The sequence below is a fragment of the Lipophrys pholis genome (assembly GCF_963383615.2).
Source record: "Lipophrys pholis genome assembly, chromosome: 18".
In the NCBI taxonomy this organism is placed as follows: Eukaryota; Metazoa; Chordata; class Actinopteri; order Blenniiformes; family Blenniidae; genus Lipophrys; species Lipophrys pholis.
The window spans coordinates 24,707,484-24,723,084 of record NC_137646.1 but is presented as its reverse complement, the minus strand read 5'-3'; the positions used below and the strand labels follow the sequence as shown (position 1 = coordinate 24,723,084).

The window sequence follows — 15,601 nt, the reverse complement described above, 5'->3', positions numbered from 1 at the left end:
TAGGCGACAAAAAAAACCTGTTTCTTTTTTCTTTTTGAGAGCATGTGAGAAAGCTGATGCTTCTGTAATAAAGTTTACGTGACTGATTCACAAGCTTATGATGAACTTTGCCTCGTCTCTGTGTGTGTGTGTGTGTGTGTGTGTGTGTGTGTGTGTGTGTGTGTGTGTGTGTGTGTGTGTGTGTGTGTGTGTGTGTGTGTGTGTGTGTGTGTGTGTGTGTGTGTGTGTGTGTGTGTGTGTGTGTGTGTGTGTGTGTGTGTGTGTGTGTGTGTGTGTGTGTGTGTGTGTGTGTGTGTGTGTGTGTGTGTGTGTGTGTGTGTTCAGGCCGTTCTTTGAAGGCATGTCTCAGTCCAGCTCGCAGACGGAGATCGGCAGTCTGAACAGTAAAGGCAGTCTGGGTCGGGACACGTTCAGCCCGGTGAGTCTCAGTGTGTGTTTGTGTGTGTGTGTGTGTGTGTGTGTGTGTGTTTTACCTAGCAACAGTGGACGGTTGTAAATCCTTCTAGCAGCCTGTCGGGCGTCTCACTTTACCACCCGATGTCATAAAAAAAACCAATCCAGTCACATATATTCACACCGTTTGTTTTCATGCCTGGATTCTTTATTGATCCTGACACATCCAATATTACACAAAGCGTACAAGCGTTGGGGTGGAGCCTGCAGGGGGCGACAGAGATCCGGATTTAAGACCTGAGGTGGAATCTGAGGCTTCACTGTGTTAGATATTGCACATTTCAGGGATATATTGTATTATATATTGGACATTTCAGGTATATATGTTATTTTATATTGCACATTTCATGGTATATTGCACATTTCAGGGATATATTGTTTTATATATTGCACATTTCAGAGATAGATTTTATTTTATATTGCACATTTCACGGTATATTGCACATTTCTGGTATATATATTGTATCATATATTGCATATTTCAGGTATATATTGTATTTTATATTGCTTATTTCACGGTATATTGCACATTTCTGGTATATATTGTGTTATATATTGCCCATTTCAGTGTTTGATGTCTTTTAAAATCTTGTCACTGGGTTTTATACCCATGAAATGTATAATATATAATAGAATGTACCATGAAGTGTGCAACGTACCCTTGAAATATGCAATATATAATTCAACATACACCTGAAATGTATAGTATACAATACAATATATCCCAGATATGTGCAATATATAACACTGAAATGTAAAAAAGTAGATTTTGACATGACGTGGTGAAACAGAAGACCCACTGAAGACCTGCACGTGGTTCTGGAGCCGAGCGACGACACTGGAGGAGTTCTGCTGATTAGAATCAGTAAACCTGCTGCACAGCAGCCACAAACCACCTGCTGCTCCGCTTCCACGCAGCAAAGAACCACCGCAGCGGGGCGGCGCATCGCAAACGTGTCAAAATTCCCAAAGTGTTTCACACCAACGTTTCCTTAATGGAGCCCAAATCCAATAACTCTTTGACAGACACCATCTGCTGAATGAAAAGTGTTTAATCTGGCCCGGCTCTATTGGATTTCGCTGTGAGGCGCGTCGACACTCCAGCAGCTGGAGTTCCTCCTTTCAGGACCCCCGCTCACACAAACCCCGCCGAGGAGGATCCTTCTTTCACTTCCGTCAATATTTTTTCAGGCTTTTCGTCGATTCAAATTTCTCCCGGAGCTGAAAAACAACAAACATCCTCTGAAAAACAACAAACATCCTCTGGACATTTGTGGTGTTTTATTTCTTCTTCCATAAAGCGCCTGTAGGATGCTCTTTTTATCTGTCTGTGGAGAGCAGCAGTCTGCAACCTTAATGGCCAAAAGAGACATTTTTTTATTATTAATTATCTAAATTGAAAAGAAACAAAAAAAAATATGACTTTTTATTTATTTATTTTTTGCTTTTTTAGCCAATTATTGCACATTTTTCCGACAATTTTCAACCGTTTGATCTCTTTAGCTGTTTATAACCAATGTCCCTTTTTTAACCTATGTATCGGCAATTTCAACCCTTTTTGACAGTTTTTAGAGATTTTACCATTTTAGCTGTTTTTATCCAGGAGATTAAACCATTGTTGTAAAGTCGTTTAGTTATACACAAAATAAATATAAGAACAAAATGTCAAAATTAACGCGGCTTTAATCCATCATCGTAAGTTTATTCATATCTTGAGTCTGTTTGCTCATGCAAAATGAAACATGATTAATATAGATTAAAAATGAGTGGTATTTAATCGGGATTAATTGAAATTAATCCACAGCGACCCTGCGATTAATCTGATCAAAAACTCGCTTGACAGCACTGGTACTTTCCAGAAGGTTTCATGGAGCCACTGCAGAGCGGCTGAAGAGCCATGTGTGGCTCCAGAGGTTGCAGATCTGTGAGCTCATTAATCAAACGGTTGTTCCTCGTCCTCCCAGCAGGGGGAGCAGCCTCCCCTGGAGAAGATGAAACCCTCCCGCAGCCGCAACCTGGACGAGATCCCGTCTGAGACCGACACGCTGGTACGCACACGTCGTGGAATGGGGGGGGTGGAATGGGGGGGGTGGTAGTGAAGCTTTGTAATGGGATCTGTGTGTGTGTGTGTGTGTGTGTGTGTGTGTGTGTGTGTGTGTGTGTGTGTAGGAGCTGACGGATCAGGAGCTGTTTGCCGAGGTGGGCCCCTGCATCACGGTGTCGGTGGCGGAGAAACCCCGCACGCCCCTGAAGACCAGCAAGAGTGAAACTCAGCCCATGCCGTCGCCACGGTAACCAATAGAAACACTCCTCCCAACCCTGAAGTCTCCATCGTTCATTTCACTTTTATCGATCAAACTGACGATGGATCTATCGTGGATCTATCATGGATCTATCATGGATCTATCATGGATCTATCGTGGATCTATCGCGGATCGTTAGAAATATCGTTTACCGATAACAAGTCAGTATGTCGGTTACTATCAAAAATACAGAAATCGTAAAGGCGTGTTACTCAGACCTCGTTTCCACGACGACGTTGCAAGTGAAAAGTTTTTGCAACTTTTTGAAAACAGCACCCACTAGTGGCCCAAAATGCAAACTACGTCTTTTTAGCATTTTCAATTATTTCCTTTTGACCGTTCTTCCTAAAGAGTTTTTTAGTTTTTGTGGGGGGGGGGGGCGACTAGGTGTGCCTATTTCTTTTAAGTTTCTTTTCTTACTATATATATATATATATATATATATATGTATGTGTGTGTGTATATTTATGGGGCGGGGGGGGAGTTAAGATCACGTTTTAAAAACAATGTAATGCTAGTGAAACAAAATAAAATGTAAAATGTTTATTTTCGAACAACACGCCGAAAGGTTGCAGATCGGTGTTCTAACGTCCCCCCCCCCCCCCCCCCATCCCCCCCCCAGGCTGGACGGAGGCCACACCCCCAGGCAGAAGCGCAGCAGCACGCCCATGAAGGAGCGGCAGCTCTCCAAGCCGCTCAGCGAGCGCACCAACAGCTCCGACTCGGAGAGATCGCCCGAGCTGGGACAAGCCTCGCCGGTATGGAGACGAGCCGTTCCCCCCCGGGACGCCGCCGTGACGGCAGACAGAAACACGGCGGCGTTCCTACGGAGAGATTTAGTCACGAGTCCCGACGCCTCTTTTCCCCCTCAGAGTTCAGAGAAAACACGGCGTTCTGATATCCGGAGGAGCCGCCGGATGAATTATTCATGTGCCGATGAGTCATCTGAGGAGTAGATGTGTCGCAGTGGGGGGATTTACCTACTCAAACTGTGTGTGTGTGTGTGTGTGTGTGTGTGTGTGTGTGTGTGTGTGTGTGTGTGTGTGTGTGTGTGTGTGTGTGTGTGTGTGTGTGTGTGTGTGTGTGTGTGTGTGTGTGTGTGTGTGTGTGTGTGTGTGTGTGTGTGTGTGTGTGTGTGTGTGTGTGTGTGTGTGTGTGTGTGTGTGTGTGTGTGTGTGCTCAGGTCCTGAGGAAGGTGGTGTACGATCAGCTGAACCAGATCCTGCTGTCGGACACGGCGCTGCCGGAGAGCCTCATCCTGGTGAACGGCACCGACTGGCAGGGGCAGGTGAGCCTTCGGAGCTCCGCCCCCCCCCGTAAAGCCCCTCCCCCATGGATCTGACCCTCTGACCTCTGACCCTCTGTGTGTGTGTGTTGCAGTATGTGGCAGAGCAGCTGCAGGTGCAGCGCCACCCGGTGGTCTGTACGTGCTCGGCGGCGGAGATCCAGGCCGTGCTCTCCGCCGTGCTCACGCGCATCCAGAAGTTGTGAGTTCTCCGACACGGACTCACGATGAAAACAAATCGGTTTCAAAAAGGTTCACCTTTTTTTGGCCGTTTCCACGGCAACGCCAGAAACTATGAAAACTATGTAGTTGGCATACCAGGCCACGACCACTAGTGGGCACTGTTGTTTCTTTGTTTGTTTTTTTATAATGAAAACACACACACGTGCACGCTACGCTATAGACGCTATAAACATTAACAAAGGGAGACATCCTGGATTTTCTTTACAGAGACTCTCGACTCTACATTTGGGGAAAAAAATGCTCCTCACAAAAACAAACAAACAAAAGTTATAAAAAACTTTTTCCAGTGTAAAACTCGTCCCAGGGGAATATGGACTGAAACTCTTGACACTCTGGAGCCGCCATGTTAGTTCGTTTTCGCCCATTTCTACACAACGGGAGTCGGATCACTTTCAAAAAGTTGCACCATTTTCAAAAAGAGGTTGTCGGGAGGCTCATTCCAGCTCCTGGGATGTTAATATTTTTTGTTTGTCTCACTCTTTTATGATGATTAATAAAACACTATATCTTAATTTATTCAGTTAATATTTAGTTTCTCGACTAGAATAAGAACATTCCTGTTGTGGGTCAGTTTTGTTCCTCAAGCCTTATGTTTGACACCTCTCTCTCTCTCTCTCTCTCTCTCTCTCTCTCTCTCTCTCTCTCTCTCTCTCTCTCTCTCTCTCTCTCTCTCTCTCTCTCTCCGTGTGTCCTTGCAGCTGTAACTGCAACTCGTCCATGCCCAGAGCGGTGAAGGTGGCGGCGGTTGGCAGCCAGAGTTACCTGGGAGCCATCCTGCAGTTCTTCGTCACTCAGCTCGCCAACAAAACGTCGGACTGGCTCAGTCACATGCGCTTCCTGGTCGTCCCTCTGGGTGAGCGGGCGGGCGGGCGAGACTGCGGCAGGGTCTCGCTGATGTCATGTGTCCTGCGGCGAAGACGGGTGTGAATAAAAGAATGTGTTGAGTGGGAGGGCGTACATGACTTCTCTCTTCGTTTACTACGACGGGGTCAGACGCCTGCAACCTTCAGGACTCAGGCCCGCTCTCGAGTCGCTCAAAGGTTCTAGAATCGACGTCCGTTTCCACGCAAACTGCAGAAATGCCGGAAACGGTGTAGTTGGCATGTTGGGCCACCGGACGGCGCTGTTGGTGGTTTTTGTAATGAAACCACTCATGGACTGGGAGTCAGGACGCTCTGGAGGGCAAACGTTGTTCGGCTACTGAGCGCGTGCAGAAGGAACTATTTACGTGGTGCGCATGACCAGCGTTTTACCGCCGTCCCACATGGAGACGGAGTCCGAAAAGTTCCACTTTGGGAGCTGTTTTCGAAAAGATGCGTTCTCAAGTCAGCTTTATTAAAAATGGCGCAGAATACAACAAAGTCATTTCAGGGTGCTTTTACAGAGACAACCCTCGTTTCCACGGAAACACAGTCGGAGCATTTTTGAAAAGTTGTGTGTTCCCCCTGTTTCCATGGAGATGGAGCGCTTTTGGAAACTTGAGTTTTTCCCCCCGTTTCCAGAGAGACATACTTACGAACGTATGTTTTTTCGGAAAGTTGCATTTTTTTTCTATTTCCATGGAAACGGAGCATATTGGAAAAGTTGCGTGTTTTTTTTTCCCCGTTTCCATGGAGATGGGGCATTTTCGGAATCTTGCGTTATTCCCCGTTTCCATTGAGATGTAGTTTGAGCATTTTCGACAGGTCGCATTTTTTCGGTTTCCATGGAGACGGAGCATTTTTGAATAGTTGCGTTTCCCCCCCCCGTTTCCATAGAGATGCAGTCGCAGCATTTTCATAAAGTTGTGTTTCCAGTGGCTCCGAGCGATGTCGGAGTGTAAACAGACGCCCGATGTACAACGGAAGTTTGCGTTTTCACTTGTCGCATAAAAATCTGACGTAAATGTTTCTCGGCGTGACATTTGGTTATTCTCTCTTAATTGATGAGATCATATTGTAAGACGACATCTCCACCGTCTTTCCTCTCAGGCTCTCATCCCGTGGCGAAGCACCTCGGCGCCCTGGACAACCGCTACAGCTCCTCCTTCCTGGACGGCGCCTGGAGAGACGTGTTCAGCCGCACCGAGCCGCCGCAGACAGGTGGTGACAGGTTTTTAAAAAAATAAAATGCTGTTACCGTTGTCCACTCAGCTCAAGACTGAGTTCCAGTATTCAATTTAACAGAATAAAATCCTCCTCGGCCCCTCTGCCACACTGACAAGTCACTCTGCCCTACGGTGACCCGAGCTCCACCTAGTGGCTGAATTAACAACTGCAGATATGGCCAGTCTGAAAGCTGAACACGGAAACATTGATTAACAAGATAAGAAGATATAAGATAAGAAGATATAAGATAAGAAAATATAAGATAAGAAGATATAAGATAAAGTGGAGAGAGAAGATTTCAGTTTAAACCTCTGATCTTGAGCTGGTATAGAGTTAATATAAGGTTTATATAGTTGTTATAGAGCCATTATAGAGTTGATATAAAATGTATATATTTATTATAGAGCTATTGTAGATTTTTATTATGGAGCTATTATAGAGTTAATATATATAGTTAATGAAAAGCTATTATAGAGACGTTATTAAACTATTATAGCGTTAATATAGAGCTGTCATAGAGTTAATATAGAGCTGTCATAGAGTTAACATAGAGCTATTTTATAGATAATACATTTATAGAGTTAATATAGAGCTTTTATATAGATGATATAGTTATAGAGGTAATATAGAACTATTATAGAGTTAATATAGATCTATTATATTGCTAATATAGTTATTATAGAGCTATTATAGAGTTAAAATAGTTAGAGTTAATATAGAGCTATTATATAGATAATATAGTTATTATATAGGTAATAGAGTTAATATAGAGCTATCATAGAGGTAATATAGAGCTATCATAGAGGTAATATTGAGTTATTATAAAGTTATTTTAGAGTTAATATGAAGCCATTATTGAAGTATAATGGAGTTATTATAGAGTTAATATGTCGTTAATGAAGAGTCTGCACTTTCTCTGCTCATTTATAATGTTTTAAAAACTGATTTGTGTCTTTCTGTTATGGATTCTACTTATTTTTAATGTAAATATAAATATATTGTTTTTGGGTGGGGGGGGGGGGGCGACATGGAGCTGCTGTGGAGCGACGGTCCACCACGTCGACCACTTCCCCTTTAATCTGTTTAACTTTTTATTTTTCATTTTATGTCTTCCCCACCTTCAGATCAGCTGGACGTCGCAGGAAGGATTTCTCAGTACATCAGCGGAGCGACGGTCACTCACCAGCTGCCCATCGCCGAGGCCATGCTCACCTGCAAGCACAGGACGTGAGTGGAGACGGTTTCCCGCCCGTGAAAACAACGAATACAAACGACATTAGAGATAATAATCTAACCTCCGTGTCTCCTCCTCCTCCTCCTCCTCCTCCTCCAGGCGAGACGAAGACTCCTACCAGAAGTTTATTCCTTTTATCGGGGTGAGTTTCCACTGCTTGATTTCTATATTTATTCATATGTTTTTCCTGCTGACTCGGCTTTTCTCTCGGCAGGTTGTGAAGGTCGGGCTCATCGAGTCTGGGCCGTCGCCAACCGGTGAGTTTTAAGATGCTTTCCGTTCATTCTAGAGCCCTGTAGAGCCGCATTATGTAATAAGCGTGCAATATGTAATGATGTAACACATCTTCAACTCTTTCTGTAATAACGCCGCATTTTGTAACAAACTTTGCAACATTTTGTAAAAACTTGTTACATATTGCAACATTTATTACAAAACGCAGGTGTGTGGAGCTGCAATATGTAATAATGTAACAAATATTCTTGTGTTTTTATACTTTGTATCATATATAATAATTACATAACATAATGCAGATTGCATGTTATTGTAATTTTTGCGTCAGTAATAATTAATGAGTACAGTTACTTTTGGTTTCGGCCTGAGCAATAAAACGTCCTACTAGTTTTAATTATTTAAAGAAATCCTAATTAAGATGGAAAGTTTAACGTTATTCTGATGGTATGATGGATTTTCAAATTAAGACTTATTACATAATGCATCAAATTTCTTAAAAAAAAAAGTCGAGCTGTAATAACGGCTGCAATATGGTTATTACATCAGGTCTACATTATCTGGACACGTTAACATCATCGGCTTTAAAAGTGTTTAAGGCCTCGTTTACACAACTTTCCAAGTGAAAACGTTTTATTTTGGTTTGAGAAAAGTTTTACGTTAATACAGAAACTTTTTTAAAATGATGTCCGTTCACATGGAAACGGCAGAAACACTGAAAACAATGTAGTTCTCATGTTGGGCCACTAGTGGGAGCTGTTCACACACATCAAATTCCCCGGTTTACCGAGAGACGGAGCATTTTCAAAATGTTGTTCACCCCCCCATTTCAATGGCAATGGAACGTTTTAAAAAAATTTGCGCAATGAAAGTTTTGCATGTTAGTGTACCAGAATTTTAAAATTTTTTCAATGTTCCCGGTTGTTTTCCAGGAGACGGCGAGGAGGGCGTGGCAGTGAGCCTGGCTGTTCCCTCCACCTCCCCCCCCTCCCACGGCTCCCCCACAGGGATGATCAAGGAGGCAGCCACCCCCCCCTCCTCCCCCTCCATGGGCAGCGTCCTCGCGGTGCAGGGGTGAGACTGTGGCTGTTTGCAATACAAACTCTGGATTCAAGGCGCAGTTTTAAAAAAATCAAGTTTACAAAAACATTTTTTTTTTTTTTTTTTATAAAAAGTTCAGTTTGAAAGAGTAAAACGTCTTGAGACATGATTGTCAGTGATTTCCACCTTCCAGGTGTTTCCTAAACATTCCGTTTTCTTTTGGCCCCGCCCCCAGGAGCCCCAGCATGTCCCACGGTGTGGACGCCATCGGCCTGCAGGTGGACTACTGGCTGGCCTCGCTGGCGGAGAAGCGGCGGGAGGGCGAGCGGCGGGACACGGGCTGCAAGAACACGCTGAAGAGCGCCTTCCGCTCGCTGCAGGTCAGCCGGCTGCCAGGAGGGGGCAGCAGCGACCCGCAGGCCCAGGTCAGCACCATGGCCATGACGGTGGTCACCAAGGAGAAGAACAAGAAAGGTGATGCACGGGGCGCACGCCGTCCATTCCTTTCACCGGGTCCTTTAAGGCTTTTATTGTGAAAGTGTGTCGTTTTGGTGTTTTCGTCTCGGCAACGGCAGGAACACCGACAACGATGCAGTTAGCACGCAGAAGAGCTATTTACTGTGGCCGTGGCTCGGCGGCGCAGTGGCAGCGTTTTCAGAAAGTTGTGTTTGTCGGAGCATTTTACAAAAGTTGCGTTTTCAGTGGCTCCGAGCACTGGTGTCGGAGCGTTTTTTTGGAATGTTGCGTCCTGCCCGTTCACACGGGATACCGAGCGTTTTCAGAAAGTTTTGTTTTTCCCGTTTCCATGGAGATGAAGCATTTTCTTAAAGTTCGTTTCCCCCATTTCCACAGCGACCGAGCGTTTTTCAGTGAAAATGTGACACTTTTGTTGCGGAGTCACTGAAAATGCAATTTTTTTGAAAACGCTTTGCAGAAACGGGAAAAGCGCAACTTTTCGAAAACGCTCTGTCTCCGTGAAAATCCAAATTTAAAAAAAAGAACACTGTTTCCTTGGAACTGGGGGGGGGAAACGCAACTTTGCGAAAACGCGCCGGCTCCATGGACGATAACAATGGCGGCCTCCACCTTCCTCGCCCGTCCACTAGAATGTCCACATTCTCCCATCGTCAATGTTTATAGCCGATTGTTACAAACACTAACAGCAGCACCCTCTAGTGGCCAAACATGAAAATGACGTATAAACAGGAAACTTTTACTCAATTTTTACTACGCCGTCATAGAAACGGAGCCCCACACTCGGGTGCGGCTTATAGTCCGGGACGTACGGCTCTACTTTTTTTTTTTTTTTTTTTGGTTGACTGATTCACCAACTGGCGTCATTCCTCCATTTTCTTGTCCTCCGTTCAGTTCCCACCATCTTCCTGGGGAAGAAGCCCAAAGAGAAGGACGTGGACTCCAAGAGTCAGGTGATCGAGGGCATCAGCCGCCTCATCTGCTCCGCCAAGCAGCAGCAGACCATCCTGAAAGGTAACCCCCGCCCCCTCTGCCTTCCTCCTCCTCCTCTTCCTCCTCCTCCTCCGCCTCCTCACCCTCACTTGTCATTCTCTCGCAGTGTCCATCGACGGCGTGGAGTGGAACGACGTGAAGTTCTTCCAGCTGGCGGCGCAGTGGCCCACGCACGTCAAGTACCTCCCTGTCGGACTCTTCGGCTATAGCAAGCCCCCCTCCTAGGACTGACCCCGCCCCCCGACTTGACCTCTGACCTTTGAGCGAAGACGGCGAGCTGGACTTCCTCCATCCGGGGTGGGGGGGGGAACGGGGTGCAGCGCTGTTACGAGTCACTTTAATGCCCCCTTCTGTGTGCGAGGCGGGCGTGCATGCACATGTGAATGTACAGAGTGTGTGTGTGTATGTGTGTGTGTGTATCTATATGTGTGTGTGTGTGTGTGTGTGTGTGTAAAAAAACAAAACGGGGGTTTACAGCACAACTTTATTCGCTTACTGCCATTTACGTTTCCGTTCTATGGAATGCAGCAACATGCAACGACTCACCGGTTCCTCACGGGACTTTTCCGAATCCACACGCCACGTGCACGCTCTTGACACCCCACGTGCGCGCTCCCGCCACGCCACGCGCCCGCTCCCGGCCGACACCCTCGCCACTCGCGTGCCAGCAGCTCCCCGCGAAAATGCAATTCTCGTTTTGCATGAGCCGGAAAAAAAAAAACCCAAACTGGTTTGGAGTCGAGGTGCCGGTGCGACATTCAAAATGGCCGACAATATGGCCGCTTCAGTCGATAGCCGCCATTTTGTCCCCCGCTCCGTCACATTTTTCATTTCAAGGGCTTCCGTATCACTTTTAGTCATTTTATCTGAATAAATGGATGTAAAAATGCCAAAAAAAAAAAAAAAAAAGCATTTACAAAGGAGAAGTGTATTGATGTTTTTTTTTTTTTAAATCGTGCTCTCGTTGATAAATTATAAAAAAAAAAAAAAAAAAAAATCGTAAACCTTCCCTTTAAAAGGTGTTTTGTAAAGCTTAGTGTACGTTGTTGTTGTTGACAAAACAAACGAACGATAAAAAAAACACCTGTGACGTTTTAAGGGAGGGACAGAAAAATCCAGAAAATAAACAAACAAAACAAAATACGTAAAAAAAAAAAAAAAAAAATCCAGAATCGAAAACGTTTAATTAACTTGAAGCACAATGATGTCGTCTGTAGATCCTCGTCTGTCGTCTGGAGTTGAAAAAATAAAAAATAAACAGGATTGATTCTTTTGTTTTCTGCTTCACACTTCCTGTCGTGAGGTGATTAGTGAGTGTACAGTAACCTGTGTGTGTGTGTGTGTGTGTGTGTGCGTGTGTGTGAGTTTTCACGTTGTAGCCTGACACAAGACGAATAAAGTTTTTTTTTTTTAACCAAAGAAACAAAATTCACAAACGAATCCGACGTTTCCGCCTTGTGTCGCCTCCATCCTCACATTATTTTTCCCCGCAGTATTTAGCGAAACGTGTCGTCGGCGTCAACGTTCTGATGATTCACAGTCGCTCGTTGTTGCCGTGGCGACGTCAGCAGTTCCAGCTCCGTGAATAAACCAAGTTCCCCCGAATTTAATCTTATTCAATCATTTCAGTTGGACGAGCTTGATTCATTTAATTTTACCAGTTAAAGCAATTTAATTAAGTTGATCCAACTATTTTCAGTTTGACGTCGGTGAAAAAAGAAAAACAACTCAATGGGTAACATCTAATAAATCAAGTTCTTCCAACTTAAATGAATGAATTAAACTATTTTAAACCTTCTGCCTGGTTCAAATCTTCAAAACAAGAAAAATATTCAACGATTCCCACAAGAAGACGTTATTTTAATTGAATTAATGACCGGAAAAAACTTTCCTAAAGATAAATCTGGACTTGTTTGTTGTTTGGAGCTTGTTTCTGCCGCCCTCTAGTGGCCAAAAACGTGCACTGTCTTCATGTTAAATGTGCTCCATTGTGAACTTTTCTGGTTTGTCTGAATCTCGAACTCCTCAGCGACAGAAACTTTGCCAGAACTGAAACGTTTGAGATTTTTTGAGAAGTTTCGCCGTTTTGTTTGTTTGTTTGTTTGTTTGTTTTATTTTCACCTCTTTGTCTCTTCGTCTCTTCGGCTCCTCGGATTTCGTTCTCGTTTCTCGTCTTGAACCCGTGTGTCTTGAACGTTTTGTGTTTGTGGCGACTCGTGGTGGTTAGAGAGTAGAACCGGGATCTCGGTCGGTTCCCGACGCGCTCGTCTCCTCGCAGCTTGTAAATCGTCCGGCGCCGGGAAACCGGGAAACGGGAAAACGGGAACGCCGCCGCAGGTTTTCCCGCCGGAGCTTCGTGGAACTTGTGGAGAGTAAAATTTTGCACATGCCATCGTTTTCTTCTCTTTTTTTTTTTTTTTGCCTTTTTGCCTATAACAATAATTCTAAAACAAAACTATGACGCTTGTACATATGGGATATAGTACTTGTTATATTGTATTCTAGTTATTTTGTTCTTGTTTTTTTTATTAATTTGACATGTTTTGTAGTTCTGCTTTTTTTTTTATGATTTGTCAAATCAAACATGTGGGATGAAACGTTGGAAGTGCTCATTGTTTCATTTGTTTTTTTAAAAAAATAAAGATATTCTTGATTTGTACCTTCGTCTTGGATTCAGTTTGTTTATTATTCAGTTTCGCACTGCCGCATCACAGCAGATACACGTTTAAGGGAATATTAATGAAAGAGTCCTCGTTATAAAGGCCTCACGGATTGTCCTACGTGTATTATTTTATTTTTTTTTTGAAGTGGTACAACTATATTAGAGTCTGCGTTATAAGTTGTGTAAATTCTGGCCAAACAAGCTGGAAAAACGAGACTCGACTCGGGAAGAAAACCTAAAAATCAGCTGCAATCCAAAACATGAGCTTTTAAAATAGTGAATATTAAATGTTTCATCCTCAATCTGCTTTTATTTTACCTGTAAAAAATATTAAAACCTGGATTTATTCAAGCTATTTTTGCACTTGTGTGTTGATTTTAGTTCTGAATTTTTATTTGTGAGTTATTTTATTAAATGTGTGATATCCCTACAATCAGTAAAATTGTCTTCTTGTTCTTTTAATCTTTAACAATAAGAATGTTATTCATCACTTTTACTTCAATTTATTTAAATTTAATTTTATTTGTTTGTTTATTTGGACGGGACAGTGCATACTAATGAACAAACCATCTCTTCACTCCGTAAATATTCCATTTTCCATCCGTTGTCCCTCATAAAAACATACAAGGCTACAAACATAAAAACAATAAAAAATAATATGATAAAACAAAAACAAAGATGATAAAATTATTCCTAAAAATCTACCTTTTGAATAGGTACAGATGAATTATTAAGAAGAGTTCAGGAGTTTTAGTAAATAATTAGGAAAACCTTCAGCCCTTTCTTGTGTTTATTATTCCATTTTTTTCTCATTGGACAGATTATACGCTACAAGCCGAGAGAAACAGAGGATGTCCGCACGCACGCGCGTTAAAGTTTACGTGAGAGTGAATCATCTTGACATTGCTCTTCATCTTTGGTGTCGGACTCTGGGGGAAAAACGTCGGACTGAATCATCTTGACTTTACACTTCATCTTTGATGTCGGACTCTGGGAAAACAGCCATTTTCGCCTCTCGGTTTTCCACAACCGGAGCTCTAATCCGACTTTTCACAATTTCCTTTTTTCAAATTACAGAATATAATGTCTAGTTAGGTTTGTTTTACCGTGTTCACCCTGTCTTCTGCTGTCTGGGTAAGTTGACGCATACGAGAGCTGATTATTCATCCCGCTCGCTCGGTTACGTCTTTCTGTTTGGGATTAAAATTGCATTAAGCGACACTCCGCCGTGTTCGAGGTTATTTACCTGCGTCTATTTGCTTAAAAATGTCACTTTATTTCAATGAATGACTCAAACAGCGTAAAGTATCGCTTGTTTTTCCGGTGCGGGTCTCTTCAAAATAACGCTCGCAGTCATTTGAGTGCTACTTTTAAACCCACGAGCGTCTACTTGCTGAATAACTTTGTATAAATAATGAACTCCGACTCAATACAATTTGCAAAGTAGTTTGAAGCATTGCGTTCGCTTTTAATTTAATGGGTTGTGCGCGTATGTAATAAATTCTATTTTGAAGACCGGAAGTAGCTGTATGTGTGACGTCGGTACGCTTGACGCGGTTCCGTCCGGCAGCATCACAACATTGAACCGCTGCTTTGTTTCAGGCTCCCGAAGCTCCGCACGTATCTTCCATGAAGGTAAAAACAAACACTTTATATCACCCGTACGGGCTTTTTTTTATTCACATTATTCGCCTGAAACGTGTCGTGTGTTGTCGGTTGGACGTGTCGCGCATGTGACGGTAAATAAATACGTGAACGAGGCATCGCCCCCGGACTTGAGCACACGATGTGCAAATTATACACATTTTATTGTGATTATTGCTGATTTAAATGTGGATTTTTAAAAAAAATTTAAATGATAATGTGCATCTTTCTATTGTGTAACACCGCAGAGGTCGGGCCTGCGTTGTTTACAAACAGTTTGCAGGTCCGATCCGGACACATCGTCTCGTTTTCTGTCATTTTTCACTCATTCAGTTGATTCGTCCTCCCGGGACGAGTCGCTCTCTATTTTGTCGGTCACCTTCATTGATCAGCTGCCAAGGCAAAACGTTTCCTCCCTCCTTCCCTGGCTGCAGGCCTCAGTCCATCCTCATCCTCATCCTCATCCTCCTCCTCATCCTCATCCTCATCCTGCTTCATCCATCTGCGGCCTCAGACGGTTGAATTAAAGCTGCAGGGATCAGAGAGCGCGGGTCGGCGTGTGCGGACGCCACCGGCTTGTTTTCCCTTGCAAATCGTAAAGGAAGTGTGGATATTGGTGCATTGCAGTCAGTGTGTGAGGCGGATGGGAGGGGAGGGGAGGGGAGGGGGGGGGGGGGGGGGGGGGTTGAGGAAGAGGGAGGAGGAGGAGGAGGAGGACAGGTGCATCTCCGCCATCAACGCCGGAGAGGAGAGCGAGAAAGTCACGATGGCGCACAATCGGCCGCTCTGTCCTCCCGGTGTTTATTCCCAGCTCTCGGGGGGGGGGGGGGGGGGGGGGGGGACGCGAAGAGACTCGTACCGATACGGAGGCGCAGCTTCGTCAAAAACTGCTGATGAGGCAGAAATGCGGGACAAAAAGTAGAGTCGTACACAAATCAAGATTTAGGCCGA

At 44.0% G+C, this 15,601-nt stretch overlaps 1 protein-coding gene across 3 annotated transcripts in view; it reads left to right on the top strand.

The window, feature by feature from the left end:
* pacs1 (phosphofurin acidic cluster sorting protein 1) overlaps positions 1-11,465 on the top strand; it is a 52,074-nt gene extending 40,609 nt beyond the window's left edge. For 2 of the 3 annotated variants that reach the window (XM_080486582.1, XM_080486584.1), the window contains exons 10-24: positions 325-418; positions 2,418-2,501; positions 2,623-2,744; positions 3,379-3,514; positions 3,940-4,044; positions 4,137-4,243; positions 4,983-5,137; positions 6,255-6,365; positions 7,496-7,598; positions 7,705-7,747; positions 7,820-7,862; positions 8,769-8,910; positions 9,113-9,351; positions 10,246-10,365; positions 10,451-11,465. In XM_080486582.1, the coding sequence (XP_080342708.1) occupies positions 325-418; positions 2,418-2,501; positions 2,623-2,744; positions 3,379-3,514; positions 3,940-4,044; positions 4,137-4,243; positions 4,983-5,137; positions 6,255-6,365; positions 7,496-7,598; positions 7,705-7,747; positions 7,820-7,862; positions 8,769-8,910; positions 9,113-9,351; positions 10,246-10,365; positions 10,451-10,569 (1,723 nt within the window). In that variant the 3' untranslated portion in view covers positions 10,570-11,465. The remainder of the gene's footprint in view (positions 1-324; positions 419-2,417; positions 2,502-2,622; positions 2,745-3,378; positions 3,515-3,939; positions 4,045-4,136; positions 4,244-4,982; positions 5,138-6,254; positions 6,366-7,495; positions 7,599-7,704; positions 7,748-7,819; positions 7,863-8,768; positions 8,911-9,112; positions 9,352-10,245; positions 10,366-10,450) is intronic. The other variant, XM_080486583.1, reaches the window with a different exon arrangement.
* Positions 11,466-15,601: the final 4,136 nt, after the last annotated feature.